General features: G+C 45.4%; 2 protein-coding genes across 20 annotated transcripts in view; both read left to right on the forward strand.

The window, feature by feature from the left end:
• The window catches only part of BRSK2 (BR serine/threonine kinase 2), a 427587-nt gene that overhangs the window by 124222 nt on the left and 281878 nt on the right, over positions 1-21487 (forward strand). The gene's annotated exons all lie outside the window — the stretch shown is intronic.
• LOC102930068 (ATP synthase subunit epsilon, mitochondrial) lies at positions 1888-2193 on the forward strand. The gene has a single exon (XM_007066617.4). The coding sequence runs from the start codon at positions 1954-1956 to the stop codon at positions 2107-2109; it is 156 nt and encodes a 51-aa protein (XP_007066679.1). The 5' UTR covers positions 1888-1953; the 3' UTR covers positions 2110-2193.

The raw sequence follows: 21487 nt of genomic DNA on the forward strand, positions 1-21487 counted from the left end.
ATGTCAGGATGAGGTCACCCCAGGGGGAATTAGAATCTTGACACATGGCCACCTTTAGGCCAAGGAGACTTGTCTCCCCTGAGAATGCTGGCTCATAACTTAATGAGACTTTACTTGCAGCAAGAGATATCTCCAGCTTGCTCCTCGCACCGCCCGCCCCTTCATTTTTTTTAATGTAATTGTTTCTGGTTTTCTGCCTTCTCATTGTCGGAAATGTCACATTGTTTAGTTATCAGCACGCTCACTTGGAGAAGTTTATTAAAGGCGATGTGGAGTTTCTGACATACCAGTGGCAGAGAAATAAAATGAATTTCATGGCTGGGTTGCTAAAAAGCTCTTTTTTATATGGGTGTATTTAATTTGACTATTTTTTTATTTAAGAAAATTGTTGCCCGAAAGGCACGGACTGGGTGGGGTGGGAATGGCAACTGAGGAGTGAAGGATATGATGGGGATGGGGAAGAAGATTCAGTTGAGTAGCACTGTGTGTGATGCATTGAAGAGTGGAAGTTGCCACAGTTAGCTAAGAACATACCATGTTTTATTGGCTCATATACCGGTATTTGGAGACCAGATCAGCAGCACTGATCATTTTCAGTTACAGTGTCACACTTGAGAGTGTGGAAAATTACAGTGCCTCCCTGTATGCATTACTTATTCATTCCTCCTCTTCTATCCCCTCTCCTTGACTTCAGATGGTTGCATTATATACATGCGGTTGACTTATGCATAAAATGGACGCTCACGTATCTGAAATGTGTTATTTGAGAGAGTCTGGAGTCTGCTTACTGTGCACTTCAGTGCTTCCTGGCCTCTGTCTTCTCACTCAAGCAGGAAATCCAGCAGACTGTAGCTAGCTTTTTGTTTCAACCCAACATTTCTCAGATCAGAAATCTCTTCAAGCCCTGGTGATTTTGGATAGGCAGAAGTCTACTGTGACTGAAAGCCAAGGTCTGGTTGCTTGAGAGTGAAAGAAGCTTACTGTAAGAGCTTTATAATGAGGTTGTTCATTAAAAGGGATTCAAAAACCTTGACCTCATCCCTAATAAGTTACATAGAGAAGATAGTATTGGGACCTTTTTTCCATCCTTATGTTTGAGGGCAAAGACAATGGACCAGATTCTGCCCTCCATTGTCCTGGGGCAAATCCTGCTGAAGCACATGATGATTGCACCAGTGTATGTGAAAGCATAATTTGGTGTGGTTGGTAGGGATTTACCATATAGTTATACAGTGGTTTTCATGAAAAAGATGCCAACTATGTACAGGAATCACTTTACTCATCTCTGAGATTCACTCAGTTCTGGGGTGAAATGTGGCAGCTGTTCAGCAGCGCTCAGTAGCATGACATAAGGGTTTAGGAGCAGCCAGGAACAAGAATAAGCATAGGCAGAATGTATTTGCCAGGACACCTGGCTTCACATCTCTATTCTCAGCAAAAGAGATCTTCAAAGAGCAAAACCATTGAGGACCCCAGCTTTATATTTCATTCAAAATTAAAGGTTTTAAGCCGTAAAAGAGAGAACGCGAGAACAATGGGATGCTACACTGCTCCAAGATGTGCAGGAGGGATTTGAGCCAAGTGGCAGGACCTGATCCTGGAGGTAGGTCCTGTCTATGCCACTGCTATGCCTGGCTGGCTCCCTATTGTAGGAAAGAAGAGAATGCCATCACCTCTGTCTCCCTGAGATTTCCTAAGAGGTCTTCCATCCAAGTGCTGACCAGGTCTTGACTCTGCGTAGTTTATGAAAGCTGATTAGATCACAGCCCTAAGTGGTATGGCTTCAGACAGGAGCACTCTTAAGAATGAGTGTATTCTGGCCGAGGGCCAAGAAACTGTTCTCTTGGGCAGATTCTGCATAGAGAGTTTGTTCTTGCCTTCCATCCGGTGCGCGCTGAACTTGGTGCCTGGGGGTCCCGGCTGCTTGCGCCCTGAGGCCCTGGAACCGCAGCCATGGTGGCGTACTGGAGACAGGCTGGGCTCAGCTATATCCGCTATTCCCAGATCTGTGCCAAGGCTGTCAGAGCAGCAATGAAACCACAATACAAAGCTGAGGCAGAAAAAGCTGCTGTGGCTGCTATAAAAATAGTGAAACCTAAAAAGGAGTAAGGTGATTGGCCCTGTGATGAACTTTTATGGACAAAATATCAAGTGAAGACAAGGTCATGGGTCTGCAGACGTGCAATGTAGTCTGTGCATGTTAGCTATAAAATCTGTATGCATGTGTAAATCAACATGCTAATAAACTGAACTTCTAGTTCACCATGACCATAAAAAAAAAATCACTCTCCCAAGGTATTGTTTAGGGAGATGGGAAGGAGGCAGACAGGGAGAACACTTTTCACTGAACTGGAGAAGGCGACCCTGTTGAGATTTGATTGGAGAGCAAAGGTGCACGGCTGCTGTGGTTTTGGATCAGTGGTATGTGAGGCCTTCGTGTGCTTATGTTCAGGTCTGAACTCTGCAGTCAGGAGTCATTCCTTTCAAGATGCAGCACAATGAACCGTGGTGAACAGAGGTTTTTTAACTGCAAAGTTCTCAGCAGCTGAAATGGCTGATTCAGTTGCTCTTGTTATGGAATGCCCTAAACTAGTCCATCCCCTTCAGTACAGGAGTCGTATTTAGTCCAGTAGCAATTTTGAATGGGTTTGTGAGATCCGTGAAAGCAAGTAATAAAAACTTCAGACTGTGTCAAATGTATTTATAATTAATTTTTTTCTTCTTCTTTTTTTTTTTTATTCTCACAAGTGATGTGGGCTTTGATAGAAGCAAGCTCAGGCACCTGCTGTTGACATTAACCGGCCAGTTGCTCTGAGGACTTGACACAGACCTTGAGTTCAATAATGTGACACACGGAGACCATATCATTTTTTGGGCTTGGGATGTTAAAGGTCTGATGTTAAAACAGGGTGAGGGTTTTGTTGTTGTTGGTTTGGTTTTTTTAGAAATTGCATGTGAACATTGCTTATATTATTTTCAGGCATTTGATTCATTATTCTGCATTGCAAAGGCAAATGCTTTCTTAGATAGCCAAACTTGGAAACCCATGAACACTCATGACATTTTGTGTGGAAGTGGGATAGTGGCCATCTCTGAGGTTTTTCTTTTCTAGATTGAGATGAAGAGAGGTGTTCTCTCTGTCTCGGAGGAGCAGAGGGTGATAGAGCATAGAGAAAAAAGGAGAAGGTGAAGAATGGCATGAAGGCCTATTGTCTGAGTTTTAATGATAATTTAACTTGGATGAGGAATGGTGCTTGGAATGTTATGTTTCATTGTACAGAATGTGGGCAGGAGGTTAGCAGTGATCTTGTTCCATTTTTAAGGACCGTATCATGTAATTGGACACAACGCAAGAATATTCACGAAGAGATATGCTCAGCTCTGTACTGAGATGCCCAGTACCATGCTCCATGAAGAGAAGACGGCATCAGAGCTTCATACTACAATGATGAATGCTGTATAAAACCGTAAAATAGATGCGCATTTACGTGCAGCCGCAGTATTAGAGGTAGACAAGGGTACAACTCCAGCATAGTCCCCAGTCGAATTCTCTTCCCATCATTGTTAAATGTGTAGTCCTACCCAAAGGGTTGCTGAGTCTGAACTGTACACTGCATGCAGACAGTGACAGGACTGAAGGTGAGAAAATGAAAGGTTAATAGAATACATCGAGCAGCAGTAACAGCAACAGAGATACTGTCTGGGCCTTCTTCACCTCAGGAGCATACCACATGTTTCAGAGACAAACTCAGTTTCAGTGACAGACCATATGGATTTAGGAGCCTGACTTTATGAAGGTTTGACGATTCAGACCTATCCATATCTATCTATCTAAAAGTGAGAGAGATAAGGTCAAATTTTCAAAACATGACAGAGGCTGTGCTTGCAAATTTTATTATTCAAAAGTGATGATGCACCGAAAATGTGAATGCAGATGATTGCATATGCTAAATTCTGCATGCATAGTTGGAGGCTATGTTTGGAAAAATTAACCCATAGATTATCTAACTATTTATCAGACAAGGTGGGTGAGATAATATATTTTATTGGATGAACTTCTGTTGGTGAAAGAGACAAGCTTTTGAGCTACACAAAGCTCTTCTTCAGGTCTGGGAAAGATATTCAGAATGTCACAGCTAAGGGTATGTCTACACTGGCAGGAGTTACAGTGCTGGCTCAGAGAACGCTGAAGGAAAACTGCTGTTGTGTGTTCACACTGTCAGCTGCCTGCGCAATAGCGTGTTCACACTTGCAGCACTTGCAGCGGTATTCGGAGTGGTGCACTCTGGGCAGCTATCCCACAGAGCACGTCTTTCTCTTCTGCCGCTAAGAGTTGTGGGAAGGCAGAGGGGGTTGTGGGGCATCCTGGGTCCTGTCCCAATGCCCTGTAATCCATTGCTTCACATCCCATTAGTTGGTGTTGGTCCTGCTTTGAGCAGGGGATTGGACTAGATGACCTCCTGAGGTCTCTTCCAACCCTCATATTCTATGATTCTATGATCCCAGCAATCCCTGTGCTTCTCTCCTCATTTGGCACCATCTTTCAATGGTTTATGTACGCCTGCCTCTTTGGTCTGCAGGAATGGATCCTGCACTGTTGACCAATATGCTGCTCACTCTCACTAACACATCATGAGTGGCAGTGAAGTTATTCTTTAAACTACAAAGGCAAGAGGAGCTTGACATTGATCTTGCCACGCATAGTAGCTACAACACAAGATTGCTTGTGGCATTCACAGAGGAGCTGACCACAGTGGAACGCCACTTTTGGGCTCGGGAAAAAAGCACTGACTGGTGGGATCACATCGTCATGCACGTCTGGGATGACGAGCAGTGGCTGCAGAACTTTTGGATGAGGAAAGCCACATTCATGGGACTGTGGACTCGTGTTGACAGAAGTGTGCAGGGCCATGAATCGCATCCTGCTGCAAAAGACCATGACTCTGGGCAACATGCGTGACATTGTGGATGGCTTTGCAAAAATGGGCTTCCCTAACTGCAGATGGGCGATAGATGGGACGCATATTCGAATTCTGGCACTAGACCACCTAACCACTGAGTACATTAAGTGGAAGGATATTTCTCTATGGTTCTCCAGGTGCTTGTGGATCACCGAGGGCATTTCATGGACATTAACACAGGCTGGTCCGGAAAGGTGCATGATGCACACATCTTTTGGAACACTGGCCTGTTCGGGAAGCTGCAAGCAGGGACTTTCTTCCTGGACCAGACGATCACCGTAGGGGAAGTTGAAATGCCCATTGTGATCCTGGGAGACCCCACCTACCTCTTAATGCCGTGGCTTATGAAGCCATACATAGGCGACCTTGACAGCAGCAAGGAGTGGTTTAACAACAGGCTGAGCAAGTGCAGAATGACTGTTGAGTGTGCTTTTGGCCATGTAAAGGCCCGTTGGTGCTGTCTATAAAGGAGGCTGGACCTGGCAGATGACAATATTCCTGTGCTTATAGCCGCGTGCTGTACGCTCCATAATATTTGTGAAGAGAAGGGTGAAAGCTTCACTCAGGGCTGGACCGCTGAGGCTCAACGCCTGGAGGCTGAATTTGAACAGTCAGAGACCAGGGCTATTAGAGGGGCACAGTGCAAGGCCATAAGGATCAGGGATGCCTTGAGGCAGCAATTTGAAGATGAAAGTCATTAATATTTGTTGTTATGCTCGGGAATGCAGTGCTTGTAATGCTAGGAGGTGATTGTGATTGGTGTAGACGATTCACTATGAAGGTTTAAGAAAATTGCCTGTTGCTTTGCAGGGCTCTGTTTGCTTTCAAGTAATAGAATAAAGATTGCTTTCAAACCAAAGCAATTCTTTTATTAAAAAACAACTGTAGGAGGAGAGAGACTAACAAAAAAACACATCAGCACTGAGGGGAATGGGGGCAGGTACGGTTCCAGGAGGAGTTGGGGTCGCAGGACAGTTAAAGATTTGTGTATGTCCAGGTATCATATCCAGCCTTCTCCTCTGGAGTACAGTGCAGCGGGTACTGTACTTCAGCAGGGCTGAACTACAGAGGGACGGGTGTTGAGTGCAGTGGGTAATGGGAGTCTGCATGGCTGGACTGTGACGGGGGAGGAGTGGAATGGAGCGGGTACAGACTGGAGCCAGGAGGTTGCTAAGAGTGTGTTGGCGGTGTCTAGGGGGGCGCATGGGAAAGAGTTTTGCGACAGTGGCTGCAGGGGAGGGCGGGTGCGGAGCTGCTTGGTTTGCGGTGCTAGTAGTGCCTGGAGCATGTCTGCTTGGCGCTCCATAACGTTTAAGAGCTGCTCCGTGGTTTCATTCTGGCGCGCCACATTCTCCTTTCAGTCCCTCTTCTCACTGTCCCACCACTCCTTCAATTCTTATTTTTCGGCCGTGGAGTGCATCATGACATCACGCAGAATTGCCTCTTTAGTTCTTCGTGGCCACTTTCTAATTCTGCGCAGCCATTCAGCCAGCAATAACAAAGAGGGAGGCTGGGCTCCCAAGGTCATATCTGTGAAGCCAAAATGCAACATTTTACAGAATCAGTATTGTTTGCAACACACCAGCCACTGATTCAGTGATTTAAAACACAGCCACTATTCACATACCTATGACTAATTGGCTGACCCCAGGCAAGCACACATGAGCCACAACACCCCCAAAATGGTGAGTAACCTCAGGGGCAGGGGAAATCAGTGTTCCAGGACCGTACTGTACACTGGGCATGTGGCTCTTGGTAAGAGCCATCACTGTAGTGGGGGACCTTATAATCATTACTGTCCCCATATTTTCCAAGGGCTGTGTTCATTATGGAAGATATCTTGCTGCTGAGGGTGAGCAGGGAAACAAGGGAGAGCCTTCTCCAAGATTGTGGCTTCCGCCCTGGCCCTTATGCAGCTCGCCTGTGTGCAGCAATGGTCCCCCCCCTCCCACCCCGTGACAGCAGAGTGGCACGGGAAAGTTACCCTTAAAGGGGCAAGAAACAAAGCAGCTCTGCCAAATAACCTGCGGCAGCAGATTGCAGTATCTCCATGAGAGTTTCGTGGAGATCTCTGAGGCAGATTCCCGTGAACTGAGGGAGTCAATCAACACACTGTTCCGCCGCTCAGACTAGGCATGTGGTGGTATGCACATCATACAGACACAAGCCTGCTTTCTGCAACCCTCCTGCCCCCACCAACTCACTTCAGCGATTCCCAGAATCAAAGCCACTTACCAGGGGCCTCCTCTTCTGTTTGCGCTTTGCCAACATCCAACAGCTGTGACTGGCTAGCCTCCTCCAGGGTAGAGAAGAGCTCCTGGCTGCATGCATCTCTGACCTCTGAGTTGTCCTCTGCCTCTGGGTCCCCTCCCCCTCCAAATCCTCGTCCAAGATTTCCTTCTCCTGGCTCAGTCCACTTTCGACTGGCACGTGAGCCACCGAGGTATCCACAGTGGCCTTTGCAGTGGAGGTGGGGTCGCCACTGAGTATTACGACCAGCTCTTTGTCGAACCGGCAGCTCATGGGTGCAGCACCGGAGCGGCAGTTTGCCTCCTGTGCTTTGTGATAGGCGTTCCGCAGCCCCTTCACTTTGACCCTGCACCGCAGTGTGTCCCGGTCATGGCCCCTTTCTGTCATGCATCGTGAAATCTGTCCGTAGGTATCATAATTCCTATGGCTGGAGCGCAGCTGGGACTCGACAGCCTCCTCTCCCCAAATGCCGATGAGGTCCAGCAGCTCGGCATTGCTCCAAACAGGGGATCGCCTGGTGCGTGGAGCAGGCCTGGCCACCTGGAAAGATGCACTGAGACCACTGCACGTGTCACCGAGCAAACAGGAAGGGGACTTCCAAAATTCCCAAGGAATTTAAGGGGTGGGGCTCATGGTTGATCACCTGAGGGCAGGGCAGCATAGTTCATTTAAGACTCAAGACAGTATCTGGTATATTGTGCACCTCCCGTAACAGTAGTTATCAAACTGTTTGTTTAGTTAGTGCTGTAAGTTTGAACAGCTCCCTTCTGAACATGTAAAAAGTCAGGATCCAAAGAACTGAAGACTTGAGTCTCTTCTCACCTATATCAGTGCAAATCTGAAGAAACTCCACTGTTGTCAAGGGCTTAACATTGCTCTAAAGCCAATTTAAGAGGCAAATTGGATCCTTAGGCTATATCTACACTACAAGATAGGGTGTGATTCCCCTGCTCATGTACAGTTACTAGGACTAGCTCTCAGCGAGCTCGTGCAAGTATGAATAGCAGTGTAGCCACAATAACAAGGGTAGCAGCAGCAGTCTCATGGTTCCCCAAAATCCACAAAGACAAGTTGGTGTTTCCAACTCATTTTAACTGTGGAATCAAAACAGAACAGTAGTTTAAGCAAGTATTAAAAAATGTCCCACCCAGTTTGAGACAGATAGCTGCAGTTCTGGGCTTGTTTTGGGATGGTGGAGTGGGGAAGTTTCAAGATTGGGAGAGGGAAAACCATCACTTGTCTTTAGAGCTCCTTTAAAGTTTCTTCATTTCCTCTGGTTTTGTACGTTCACCACCAACAGTCCTTCGTAAACTGCACCTGACCAGTTGCTAACTGCAGTCTAAATGGTGTTCAGTATGGGATATTATTACTGTAATGTCGAGGAACCCTAGTTGTGGACCAAGACCCCATTGTGCTATATTGTGGAGTAATTCTGTATCCATTAGATACAGGCATGTATCTGTTGTTGTTTTTTAAAGAGTCACTTCCTTTGCGTGAGAGGTGTGTATTGGGGAGGAAGTAGAGAGGAATGGAAAGACCTGCTGGCAGAGGTTCTAGCCGACAAAACATCATACAGCCACAACAGCTTTTCTGGAATAATAATTCAGCAGTTACAAGCTTCTTTGGCATACCAAAGTCCACAATAATTAATAGCGCCCCTAGTATCTGAGCACCTCACAATCATTATCCTTATGTCACCTGTGAGAGGTAGGGAAGTTTTATCCCCATTTTACAAATGGGAAACTGTAGGACATGTTAGATTAAGTGTCTTGTCCGAGGTCATAAAGGAAATTATTGCCTGAGCTGAGACAAAAACCCAGGTCTACTGAATCCTAGTCTAGTAGACTATCCAATACATGATGCTTTCTATCCACATATTGCCACCTGTCATACAGGCCTGTGCATACAGAGTACACTTATACAGTTTTCAGATGATACCAAGCTGGGAGGGGTTGCAAGTGCTTTGGAGGATAGGATTAAAATTCAAAATGATCTTGACCAACTTGAGAAATGGTCTGAAGTAAATAGGATGAAATTCAATAAGGACAAATGCAAAGTACTTCACTTAGGAAGGAACAATCACTTACACACATTCAAAATGGGAAATGACTGCCTACGAAGGAGTACTGCGGAAAGGGATCTGGAGGTCATAGTGGATCACAAGCTAAATATGAGTCAGTGTAACACTGTTGCAAAAACAAACAAACCATCATTCTGGGATGTATCAGAAGGATTGCTGTAAGCAAGACACGAGAAGTAATTCTTCTACTTTACTTTTCACTGATGAGGCATCAACTGGAATACTGTGTCCAGTTCTGGGTGCCACGTTTCAGGACAGAGGTGGACAAATAGGAGAAAGTCCAGAGAAGAGCAACAAAAATGATTAAAGGCCTAGAAAACATGACCTATGAAGGAAGATTGAAAAAATTGGGTTTGTTTAGTCTGGAGAAGAGAAGACTGAGAAGGGACATGATAACAGTTTTCAAGTACATAAAAGGTTGTTACAAGGAGGAGGGAGAAAAATTGTTTTCCTTAACCTATGAGGATAGGAAAAGAAGCAATGGATTTAAATTGAGGCAAGGGTGGTTTCGGTTGAACATTAGGAAAAAAATTTCTAACTGTCCAGGTGGTTAAGCACTGGAATAGTCTAGATCATTCTTAATCCTGCCATGAGTTCTGCCTCTCAAGGTCCCTTTCAGTCCTATGATACTATGATTCTGTGAGCTAGAGTAACAGTATTAGCTCCATTCCACCCGTACTTTCCAGCCGCATTCTCTTAAATTTGCAATGGAATATTCTCCCTCCCTCCTTAATTTATTCTGGCTCTCCCTCTCCAAGGTCTAGTTCCCTTTCTCTTTCCTTGTTGCCTTTGCCCCTAGTTTATATCTGGTGCCCTCAGTTTCCCCAGTTGTCACCAAATGCCATATCTGGTGCTTTCTTTTACTCTTCTCTCACAGTCCTAGGTCTAGTGTTCTCACTTCCTTTACTCCTTTTTGTTATGTTCACAGCATGCAAAAAGAGAAATTAGATTAAAAAACATAAATATTCTTGCTGGAAGGTTGCGATGTAACACTGATATTTCTTAGAATTCTGAATGATAACGCCCAAGAACCAAAAAAAACAGAGACAAACCAGGCTGCTCCCTAAAAACAGAGAGGCACAGCTTGCCCCACCTTACTGTAATCAGGCTGGCTGCAAATTGACTGCTGCTCCCAGATGCTCCACTAAGGAGTCCCATAGCTTGCAAGCAGGACTAGGAAATCGCTTCAATCTTAAAGTGATAGCTTGCAACTCCAACACAGTCCTTAATAAATCACCGTCTTTCTTCAGTCCCAGGTGTGGTCCTTTATCCTCCACAACACGCTCCTGATCCGGCCTGCTTCATCTCACAGAACAAATCTGCTAATGTGTCAACAGCTCATTATTGCTCTGTGAGCAGCCCATAGGGGCTATTGTTCAGAAAGATGTTGTAATACTTCCGACTCCTGCCAGCACCAGGGATGGTGTTCACCATCAGTCTCACTTTGCCCACCTAGTGCCTGATCCAAAGCTCATTGAAGTCAATGGGAGTCTTTCCATTGACTTCAGTGGGTTATGAATCAGGCTGATAGTGGAATGAATTTATTCTTGGGCCACCACATTGAGCACAGGTAGGTATTTTACAGTTTAAGCTTTAATGTTACCCATGTGAACAGGCAAGCTTAGGCTCTGACCCCTTCATATCTTGCATGTTAAACAGGGTCAGTCCTGGTCAGCACTAGCTTGGGATAACACCAAAGAAAGCCCAGATGCTGTTGAAAGTGGGGGCCAAGTGATTCAGTTGATGGCACTTTCCCCAGTGAATCTGTATCAGATCGATATGTGCCGGTATGATGCCGGGGACACTGTGCTTCAGGAGATGGCACTTTTCAGACGATATACTAAATTGAAACTCTGCCTTCTCAGGGGCATAAAGATCTCATGGCACTTTTCTCAAGACGAGGAATATTTGACCCTGTGCCTAGGATGGGTAAATATAGTCTGCCTGTCTGAAATTCCCCCTGCACAGTCTTCTGGATATGGTGTTCTTTATCTTCCAGGCCTAAATTGCGGTGCAGTGTTGCTGTGCACTTTTAAACATTTCCCACATTTCCTTCCAGAGGTGGCTGCAGTTCACTAGTGAGTGAATTGTATGTGAAGGGCCTGTGTCATCAAAGTGTTACTCCAGTTTACAAAGGTATAACTCCATTGGTTTTAATAGAGTTGCATGGCGCATGACTGAAGTATTCTAGCAGTGGCTCAAGATCGGAGTTTGTAAAGCACCTTGAGATCCCCTCAGGATGATAGTTGCTATGTAAATGCAGCTGTTGTTACTTCTTGTAGGAGATTCTAATGCATCTATTGTTTCTTATTTCTGAATGGCTGACAAGCAGGATTTTTAGAATATAATGTTTCATTACATACTTGTCATGAATAGCTGAAGACACGTATCTGTACGTAGCTGTCCAACTAGAGTCAAGAGCACGGTCACAGCTGTGCTTGCAAGTGATACTCAGAAGAATGTTCAATGTTTCCTCAATACTAATAAAAATAATAATTCTTAATACTATGACACTTGTTTTCTGTAGATCTCAAAGGTGGGAAGCATTATCATCCCCAAATTATAGATGGGGAAACTGAAGTGCAGCATCGTTAATTACTTAGCCAACGTTATAGTGACTGAGCTGTCTCCTTGACTTTGGGTTAAAAATTGTGGCCTACAAACAATATCCAAAATATTCCCGTCTCTAGCGGATGCTCAGCCTTCCCCAAATAAAAATCCTGTTCACCTGCTGCATTCACCTGCTCTAATCAAAATTTGTATACTGGGACAAGTTCACAGCTGATGTAAGCCCTCTGAAGCCAATGGAGTTGTCCCTGTTTACCTGAGTAGTATATTTGGCCTGTTTTCTCTGTAAAGTTTCCCCAAGTTGATTTCCATTCCATTCATTTGTTTATTTTGGCACTATGTTAGTGCTCCCTGCCCATTAACAGTCTTTGAACAGCTTGAGAGGATGGATCTTGTTTAGAGACAGGAATCCCACTTCCCCCGAGATTTGATTTAGGGGGTTGGAACATGCAGGCAGGCTGCCCTTTGCAACTGTCTCAAATGGGAGCCATGCTCCTAGAATCATAGAATATCAGGGTTGGAAGGGACCTCAGGAGGTCTTCTAGTCCAACCCCCTGCTCAAAGCAGGACCGATCCCCAATTAAATCATCCCAGCCAGGGCTTTGTCAAGCCTGACCTTAAAAACTTCTAAGGAAGGAGATGCCACCACCTCCCTAGGTAATGCATTCCAGTGTTTCACTACCCTCCTAGTGAAAAAGTTTTTCCTAATATCCAACCTAAATCTCCCCCACTGCAACTTGAGACCATTACTCCTTGTTCCGTCATCAGCTACCACTGAGAACAGTCTGGATTCATCCTCTTTGGAACCCCCTTTCAGGTAGTTGAAAGCAGCTATCAAATCCCCCCTCATTCTTCTCTTCCGTAGACTAAACATCCCCAGTTCCCTCAGCCTCTCCTCATAACTCATGTGTTCCAGTCCCCTAATCATTTTTGTTGCCCTCCGCTGGACTCTTTCCAATTTTTCCACATCCTTCTTGTAGTGTGGGGCCCAAAACTGGACACAGTACTCCAGATGAGGCCTCACCTGTGTCGAATAGAGGGGAACGATCATGTCCCTCGATCTGCTGGCAATGCCCCTACTTATCATAGAATCATAGAATCATAGAATATCAGGGTTGGAAGGGACCCCAGAAGGTCATCTAGTCCAACCCCCTGCTCAAAGCAGGACCAAGTCCCAGTTAAATCATCCCAGCCAGGGCTTTGTCAAGCCTGACCTTAAAAACCTGTAAGGAAGGAGATTCTACCACCTCCCTAGGTAACGCATTCCAGTGTTTCACCACCCTCTTAGTGAAAAAGTTTTTCCTAATATCCAATCTAAACCTCCCCCATTGCAACTTGAGACCATTACTCCTCGTTCTGTCATCTGCTACCATTGAGAACAGTCTAGAGCCATCCTCTTTGGAACCCCCTTTCAGGTAGTTGAAAGCAGCTATCAAATCCCCCCTCATTCTTCTCTTCTGCAGACTAAACAATCCCAGCTCCCTCAGCCTCTCTTCATAAGTCATGTGCTCTAGACCCCTAATCATTTTTGTTGCCCTTCGCTGGACTCTTTCCAATTTATCCACATCCTTCTTGTAGTGTGGGGCCCAAAACTGGACACAGTACTCCAGATGAGGCCTCACCAGTGTCGAATAGAGGGGAACGATCACGTCCCTCGATCTGCTCGCTATGCCCCTACTTATACATCCCAAAATGCCATTGGCCTTCTTGGCAACAAGGGCACACTGCTGACTCATATCCAGCTTCTCGTCCACTGTCACCCCTAGGTCCTTTTCCGCAGAACTGCTGCCTAGCCATTCGGTCCCTAGTCTGTAGCGGTGCATTGGGTTCTTCCGTCCTAAGTGCAGGACCCTGCACTTATCCTTATTGAACCTCATCAGATTTCTTTTGGCCCAATCCTCCAATTTGTCTAGGTCCTTCTGTATCCTATCCCTCCCCTCCAGCGTATCTACCACTCCTCCCAGTTTAGTATCATCCGCAAATTTGCTGAGAGTGCAATCCACACCATCCTCCAGATCATTTATGAAGATATTGAACAAAACCGGCCCCAGGACCGACCCCTGGGGCACTCCACTTGACACCGGCTGCCAACTAGACATGGAGCCATTGATCACTACCCGTTGAGCCCGACAATCTAGCCAGCTTTCTACCCACCTTATAGTGCATTCATCCAGCCCATACTTCCTTAACTTGCTGACAAGAATGCTGTGGGAGACCGTGTCAAAAGCTTTGCTAAAGTCAAGAAACAATACATCCACTGCTTTCCCTTCATCCACAGAACCAGTAATCTCATCATAAAAGGCGATTAGATTAGTCAGGCATGACCTTCCCTTGGTGAATCCATGCTGACTGTTCCTGATCACTTTCCTCTCCTCTAAGTGCTTCAGGATTGATTCTTTGAGGACCTGCTCCATGATTTTTCCAGGGACTGAGGTGAGGCTGACTGGCCTGTAGTTCCCAGGATCCTCCTTCTTCCCTTTTTTAAAGATGGGCACTACATTAGCCTTTTTCCAGTCATCCGGGACTTCCCCCGTTCGCCACGAGTTTTCAAAGATAATGGCCAAGGGCTCTGCAATCACAGCCGCCAATTCCTTCAGCACTCTCGGATGCAATTTGTCCGGCCCCATGGACTTGTGCACGTCCAGCTTTTCTAAATAGTCCCTAACCACCTCTATCTCTACAGAGGGCTGGCCATCTCTTCCCCATTTTGTGATGCCCAGCGCAGCAGTCTGGGAGCTGACCTTGTTAGTGAAAACAGAGGCAAAAAAAGCATTGAGTACATTAGCTTACTTATACATCCCAAAATGCCATTGGCCTTCTTGGCAACAAGGGCACACTGTTGACTCATATCCAGCTTCTTGTCCACTGTAACGCCTAGGTCCTTTTCTGCAGAACTGCTGCCGAGCCATTCGGTCCCTAGTCTGTAGCGGTGCATTGGATTCTTCCGTCCTAAGTGTGGGACTCTGCACTTGTCCTTGTTGAACTTCATCAGATTTCTTTTGGCCCAATCCTCCAATTTGTCTAGGTCCCTCTGTATCCTATCCCTCCCCTCCAGCGTATCTACCACTCCTCCCAGTTTAGTGTCATCTGCAAACTTGCTGAGGGTGCAATCCACACCATCCTCCAGATCATTTATGAAGATATTGAACAAAAACGGCCCCAGGACCGACCCTTGGGGCACTCCACTTGATACCAGCTGCCAACTAGACATGGAGCCATTGATCACCACCCATTGAGCCCGATAATCGATCCAGCTTTCTATCCACCTTATCGTCCATTCATCCAGCCCATACTTCTTTAACTTGCTGGCAAGAATAGTGTGGGAGACCATGTCAAAAGCTTTGCTAAAGTCAAGGAACAACACGTCCACTGCTTTCCCTTCATCCACAGAGCCAGTTATCTCGTCATAGAAGGCAATTAGATTAGTCAGGCATGACTTGCCCTTGGTGAATCCATGCTGACTGTTCCTGATCACTTTCCTCTCCTCTAAGTGCTTCAGAATTGATTCCTTGAGGACCTGCTCCATGATTTTTCCAGGGACTGAGGTGAGGCTGACTGGCCTGTAGTTCCCAGGATCCTCCTTCTTCCCTTTTTTAAAGGTGGGCACTACATTAGCCTTTTTCCAGTCATCCGGGACCTCCCCCGATCGCCATGAGTTTTCAAAGATAATGGCCAATGGCAATAATCGCCTCCTGCCCTCTATCCCCCATCCTCTTCTTCCATGGTCCTGAAGAAAGAGCTTCCCTTGCATTTCCCGTGTGTGTGTGTGTGTGTTTTGTTCCAGGTGCAGATGCAGCTGGTTAGTGCCAACGAGCTTTGCAAAGAGATCTCCAGATCTCCACTAACAGTGAATGCTAATGAAAGGTTTGTTTTATTTCCACATCTCAAAAGTAAACATTTCCATTGTAGTTGTGCTTAAAAGAGGAAGTTGCTAATTAAGGCTTCTTTTTTTCCCTCCCGCCTCCTGCCCCTCTTGGGTAGTTACTGTTGACATAGCAACAGCTTATCCTACTCTCATCTGTATCTCTGCATGGGTATATTTGGGTGATGGAGATGTTTAAAAAGAAATTCTGCAAGATTCTGGGCGCATAGAGGAAGGAATCCGACCTTCTGTGCACCTATCATGTGAAACATTTCACATTTTTAATTAACGTAAGAGATATCTTCTCGGAATGCAAGTGCTTATCCTCAGAGATGCTCTGCCTGAACTCAATGAGTGGAGATAGTGGAATCCAGATTAAGGAATTTAAACAATTAAGACTAGATTTTACAAAGTGTCTAGTGATTTTGGGTGCTTCTGTTTTCATGTGCCCAACTTGAAACACCTTAAAGGAGGCTGGGTTTCTTAGTGATGAGCACTCACCCTCTGAGAATTGGATCCCTTTAAGGTGCCTCAAGCTGGGCACCAAGAAGCTGAGGCATATGGAAATCACTAGCTGCTTTTGGAAATCTTGGCCTGTCAATTGGCCTTCAGGTCTATGTTGCATGTTTGATGTTTAAGCTCACTCCACACTGCCTCAGAGGGAGCATATGAGCCCATTGGAGAGTGTGGTATGCTTTTCTGTGGCTGCCGATGCAGACAGGCTCATGGCTCCTCCTCATCCACTTTGGAATGGTTAGTGCCTCTAGAGGGTCTGTCCTTGCACCCAAGTGAGTGCCAGGACCACACTGTGTCTTCCTCCTCCTCATGCATCCCATGCAGGAGTCAGGCACCCTAAAGGATTCAAACCTCAATGTCATATCTTTAAATTGGTATTGTCTTTATAGGGTCAGTGCACTAACACCATAAACAAACCAGATGTTAGCAAGACAGAAGGGATCCCTGCTGATTTTGTCATCAGTGTAGTTTTTCATTCAGTAAGATGCTCAGGATGCAGATTTGTTTCCTTTGTCCAATATGTGTGTTCTTGTTTCACCTGCCTTGAAAAGGACAAACTTCTTTACAGAGCAGGGAGGGAGCCAATGCACTGTCACTGAAGTGGTTAAACAAAAACATTTCAAAGGGCTAGTTTAGAGGACAGTCTTGCTCCTTGTACATGGTAAGACAAAAGAAGACCTCTCAGGTGATTGTTGTCCATGATTCCTTGAAATGGAATGATACTTTTCTCTAGTTTCTTTTCAGCTTCTATAAGTGACTTGACGTCCTCTGCAGAAAATGAGCTTTTTTTTTCAGTACCTACAGCAACATAATCACAATAAATTTCACTCTGTCTTCTGCAGCATCAATACAATAAGGAAGCAAGGGGTGGGAGAAAATATTTACCCCTCTGTTCAGTAAGGAAAGAGCACCAATGCTACAAAAGGTGCTAAACCAGAACACTGTCCTTTTCTGCACTGGGTACCAGTACATGTTGCACATAGCCAAGGGAGCTCAGAGAAAAGAAGGCACATATCCCTAGGTTGATCACTTTGAGCAGTCTTTAACTGGGTGGACAGGTTATGCTGCATCATGGTAGTAGGAGCGTGTGTTCTGAGTAACTCATTAGGGGCTGATCTGGTGACATATTGAGTCCCCTCAATTCCCAGTACTTCAGTAGGAGTTGAAGGTGCTTCAGTACATCATGGAAGGAGCTCCTGAATGCATCCAAGACATTGAGGGTATGTCTACACTGCAGTAAAACACCCATGGATGGCCCATGTCATCTGACTTGGACTCACGGAGCTTGGGGTGCAGGACTATGAAATTGTAGTGTAGACATTTGGGTTTGGGTTGGAGCCCAGGCTCTGGGAGCCTCCTCCCTTGCATGGTCTCAGAGCCCGGGCTCCAGCCAATCCTGAACATTTACAGTGCAATTTTATTGCCCTACAACCCGAGCTTCAGGAGTCCACAGAAGCTGATTAGGGCCAGCCATGGGTGTTTTATTGCAGTGTAGAGATACCTGAACTTTAATAATACCTAACCTTTACAAAGCATTTTTAATCTATGGCTCTCAAAAGCACTTTACACATCAGGTAAATATTGTTAACCCCAGTTTACGGATGAGAAAACTGACGTATAGGTGAGAATTGAAGTGACTTGCAAAAGGTCTCCCAGTAGGTCAGTGGCAGAGCTGGGCATAGAACCGAGGTACCTTGAGTCTTAATGCTGTGCCCTGTCCAATGGACACACTGCCTCTGTAAAGATCAGTGATATGGAACCTCAAGGTTGCTTTGTGTATTTCACTTTGGATTGAATGTAGCATTATCCTGAAACATTGCAACAAAGATTTCAGCTAATTGCAGCCATAGCTGTTGCATTCCATTTGGTATTGAGAGGGGTACGTGTGTCCTAATATAGCTCTTGATGTTACAGTGCATCTAGAATGCTAAAGACATTGAACCAATTTCAGACCCAGTATACTTGACTGACTCCACTGAGGTCAATGAAGATATACATCTGCGTACACCTGGTCTGAATTTGGCCCTTCCTCTTTAGCAGCAGTATAGCACTGCTGCTTGCTCTGTCAGCCAAAAGGATGTGTGAAGGGTGGCAGCCTTCCCCAGTTCAGCAGTTCTGGACAATGTGCTATTAAACTGTGTATATTGGATAGGAAGAACACAGCCCTTGAGAGCAGAGTACAGACACATTATACAGTGATCTATTTATATTACGGAGCTATACTGATAACCATACAGTACTTCTGAAACCTACCAATCATGGCTACTCTCCTATCAAATGTGTGACAGAGATGAATGCTGTGGGTGGCAATAGCTGCTCTTATCTCTAAATAGAGGCTTTCTCCTTTATGTCTTTCTGTGTTGTTTTAAGCATTTTGGTTGAATTTTGATGCCTGAGTGATAACTTTTAGGGCCAGGCATACAGTACTGCACGCTACTATTGTGCAAACTTCTCCCAGACGGCTCTGTCAAATGCATACCACTCCTCCTGATCTGCAGGCACCCTCCTGATAATCCAGTCTGTGCCTCTCTGTGGCAGGGACTAATGCGCATGTGGAAGTGTGTAATGGTTTTGAGGGGTGGGCAGATATTTCCTTGAGACTGTACCAAGACCCTCCAGATGCATTTCATTTGTTTCCTGAAGCAAGTTTGAACCTAGGTTTCCAGAGGTGAAAGGTCAGTGTGTTAAAACTACTGCATCAATTTTACCCAAACAATCCCTGATGCTGTTCTTTTAAACTAAAAAAATATGAAGGCACTAGATCTGTGCAAGACCAGTATGAGATTGCAATCCAAAAAAACACCGAATCAAAAATCGTTAAGGTGTGCATTGAATCTGTATAGTTGCCCTCACCCTGGCATCTGAGTACCTCCAGGAGAGGCTAGCCACAATCCTGTTACATCAGATTTTTTAACAGTTAAAGCATTATATCCTGCATGTTATAAGCTGAGAACAGTTACACAAATACCTGTATAGCAGAAAATCTTGGGATGAAATATGTTCATGGCAAAGAAGTATAAAGTCAACTATCGGCTTTGTGGGTGATTAACACCAAAACATTCATCAAGATCAGCAGAACAGAGGGATTTCCATGATTTTTGTCGCCAACAGGTACTTTTTATATGATTGTATTTTTATAATGAATTTGTGTACAAAAGATAAAAGCCTGATAGAGCTAGGCATGGGGTCTCTTTGCTTGTCCAGCCCTATGAAAGTACTGCATGTCACTTAGAGGTGGCTCAGGGAGGGGAGGTTTTGTGGGGAGGAGAAAAAGGTTGATGAGGAGGAGTAGAGGATTGGGGCACTGCAACTCAGTCTGATGCTAGAATGTTGAATTAAAATGCAAACGTGATTTAATTGGCTTAATTGACCTACCTCTCTCAGTGCTTTTCAGTGCTGCTGCATATACTTAAAGTTCTCTCTACTCACAGTACACTCCTTAATGTGACATTTGCAAATGCAGATTGGTGGCATGAGCTCTCAATGAAGGGTTGTTGGTTCGGAGAGGAAACCAGTTACATTGTTAATGATCAGGTGCTTAAGCAGGAATAAGCTTGGAGCCCTAAAACAGCCAAAGTGAGAGGCTCAGCTTAGAAAGAGCACTTTATCAGTTCCTGGCCTCACACTGCAGAATGAATGTGAACTGACTCAAGTGATTCCTGAAGGTGGCCTGAGTTGGAACCTGGCTACTGGCCATTCATGCGGTGAGTTTGTTCAGCCATATGTCTGCTGCTTACAGGATGAGAGCTCATACCATGAAACTGCCTTGTGTTGTAGGTTCACTTTGAGGTGACTGCACTGCCTCCTGGAGGGGAACTGGGTTGGATCTGGCTGCAGATAATAGATGTTTGTTCAACCTTTGTCTGTTTCTGAGGGGGATGAGAACCTACACTGTCACTGCAGTTCAGTCGGGGTGAATAATTTCTAGGGGCAGTTTTTCCAGCATAAGAAAGGAAAGTCTTTTTCAAGTGCTGAAGCTGGAAGTGTTGGATAACGATGGGGTAGATTTTTCCTTTGCCCCCCTACTAGCTAATCATGCGATTGTATAGCACCATGTCAGCAATGTCTAGTGGTGCAGAACAAATAGAGACTGTTGGCCTATTACTTTCTGAACAAATAGGGACTGCTCGGCTTTGTCTGGGAGGCTGTAACTGCACCACTGCATTTGGGCTTGTTTGACCGCACTACATGGTTACCTGATAATGTCTTTGCTGAGATAAAAGCAGCTGCATGTGTATTTTCTTTATTAAACTGTAGCTGTGCCTGTTCTCACTGCTGTGAAAAGAGAGTTGGGGACTTCAGCAGTTCAGCAAGAAGAAAGAATTAAATTAAGCTGCATGGATGTTTGTTAGAGCCTGGATGAGGAAAAGGATGAACACTGAGAACAGTTTCAGTCTACCCTTGTAATGTACCCCAATTCTAGCTGTTGATGTAGCTGCATCAATGCTACCCTCTTATGTAAATAAGGAAGGCTGCAGTCTATCCTGGCAGAGTTTACCTTGGTTTCAAGTAGGGGTAAGCAGTTATCAATGCAAGTTACGGCTTTCTTTGCCTGTATAAGGGGTTTGCACTGGTGCACCTACAACAACGGCTGAATCAGAGCTAATTCCATGTGTAGATTTAACCTACTGATCAATATGTGTGCGTATACATCCCTCTCCAGGCCCGATTCACATGGCAGCCCTTGACTTGAGAGCCTGGTGTCCTAGCTCAAGCTGTAGAAACTCATGCGTTCAGCTTTGGTATGGGCCAAGGTGTGGGGTAAGGCTCGTTTGCAGTTTGAGCTGCTGTGGGGCTCAGATGCCTAAACTGAGCTATTTTGGGTAAGGAAGCATGTAACCCCTGGCTTAGCAGGTGTTAGGTGTATCTGTGCCTGATCCACAGGGGATGTGAGTCTGTTACAGCCTCCCGATATAGAGCTTGGCTCTTCAGCTCAAGTTCATGCTTCTTAGCTCTGGTGGTCCAGAGTTAATTCCGATGGTGTCCAAAATAACAGTGATCACATAGGCAAGGCCTTACTGTGCTGTAATGAATGTCGTGCTTCCCACCAGAGAGCCAGAGCTCTCACCCATCTTTTTTCAAGCTTCAGCTGAATTATTTTAGTGATACTGGACCTCTTGTTTTAAATTCTTAGAGGACCCCCAGAGAGTCTTCTAGGGGGTTCTAGAAATGCGTTTATTATCCTCTGGTGATATTCCTTTGTACTGCTCCAAAGCCTTCACCCTGCTGAATCCTCTTGATTCCCCAGTG

The sequence above is a fragment of the Chelonia mydas genome, chromosome 6 (genome assembly GCF_015237465.2).
Source record: "Chelonia mydas isolate rCheMyd1 chromosome 6, rCheMyd1.pri.v2, whole genome shotgun sequence".
NCBI lineage: Eukaryota > Metazoa > Chordata > Testudines > Cheloniidae > Chelonia > Chelonia mydas.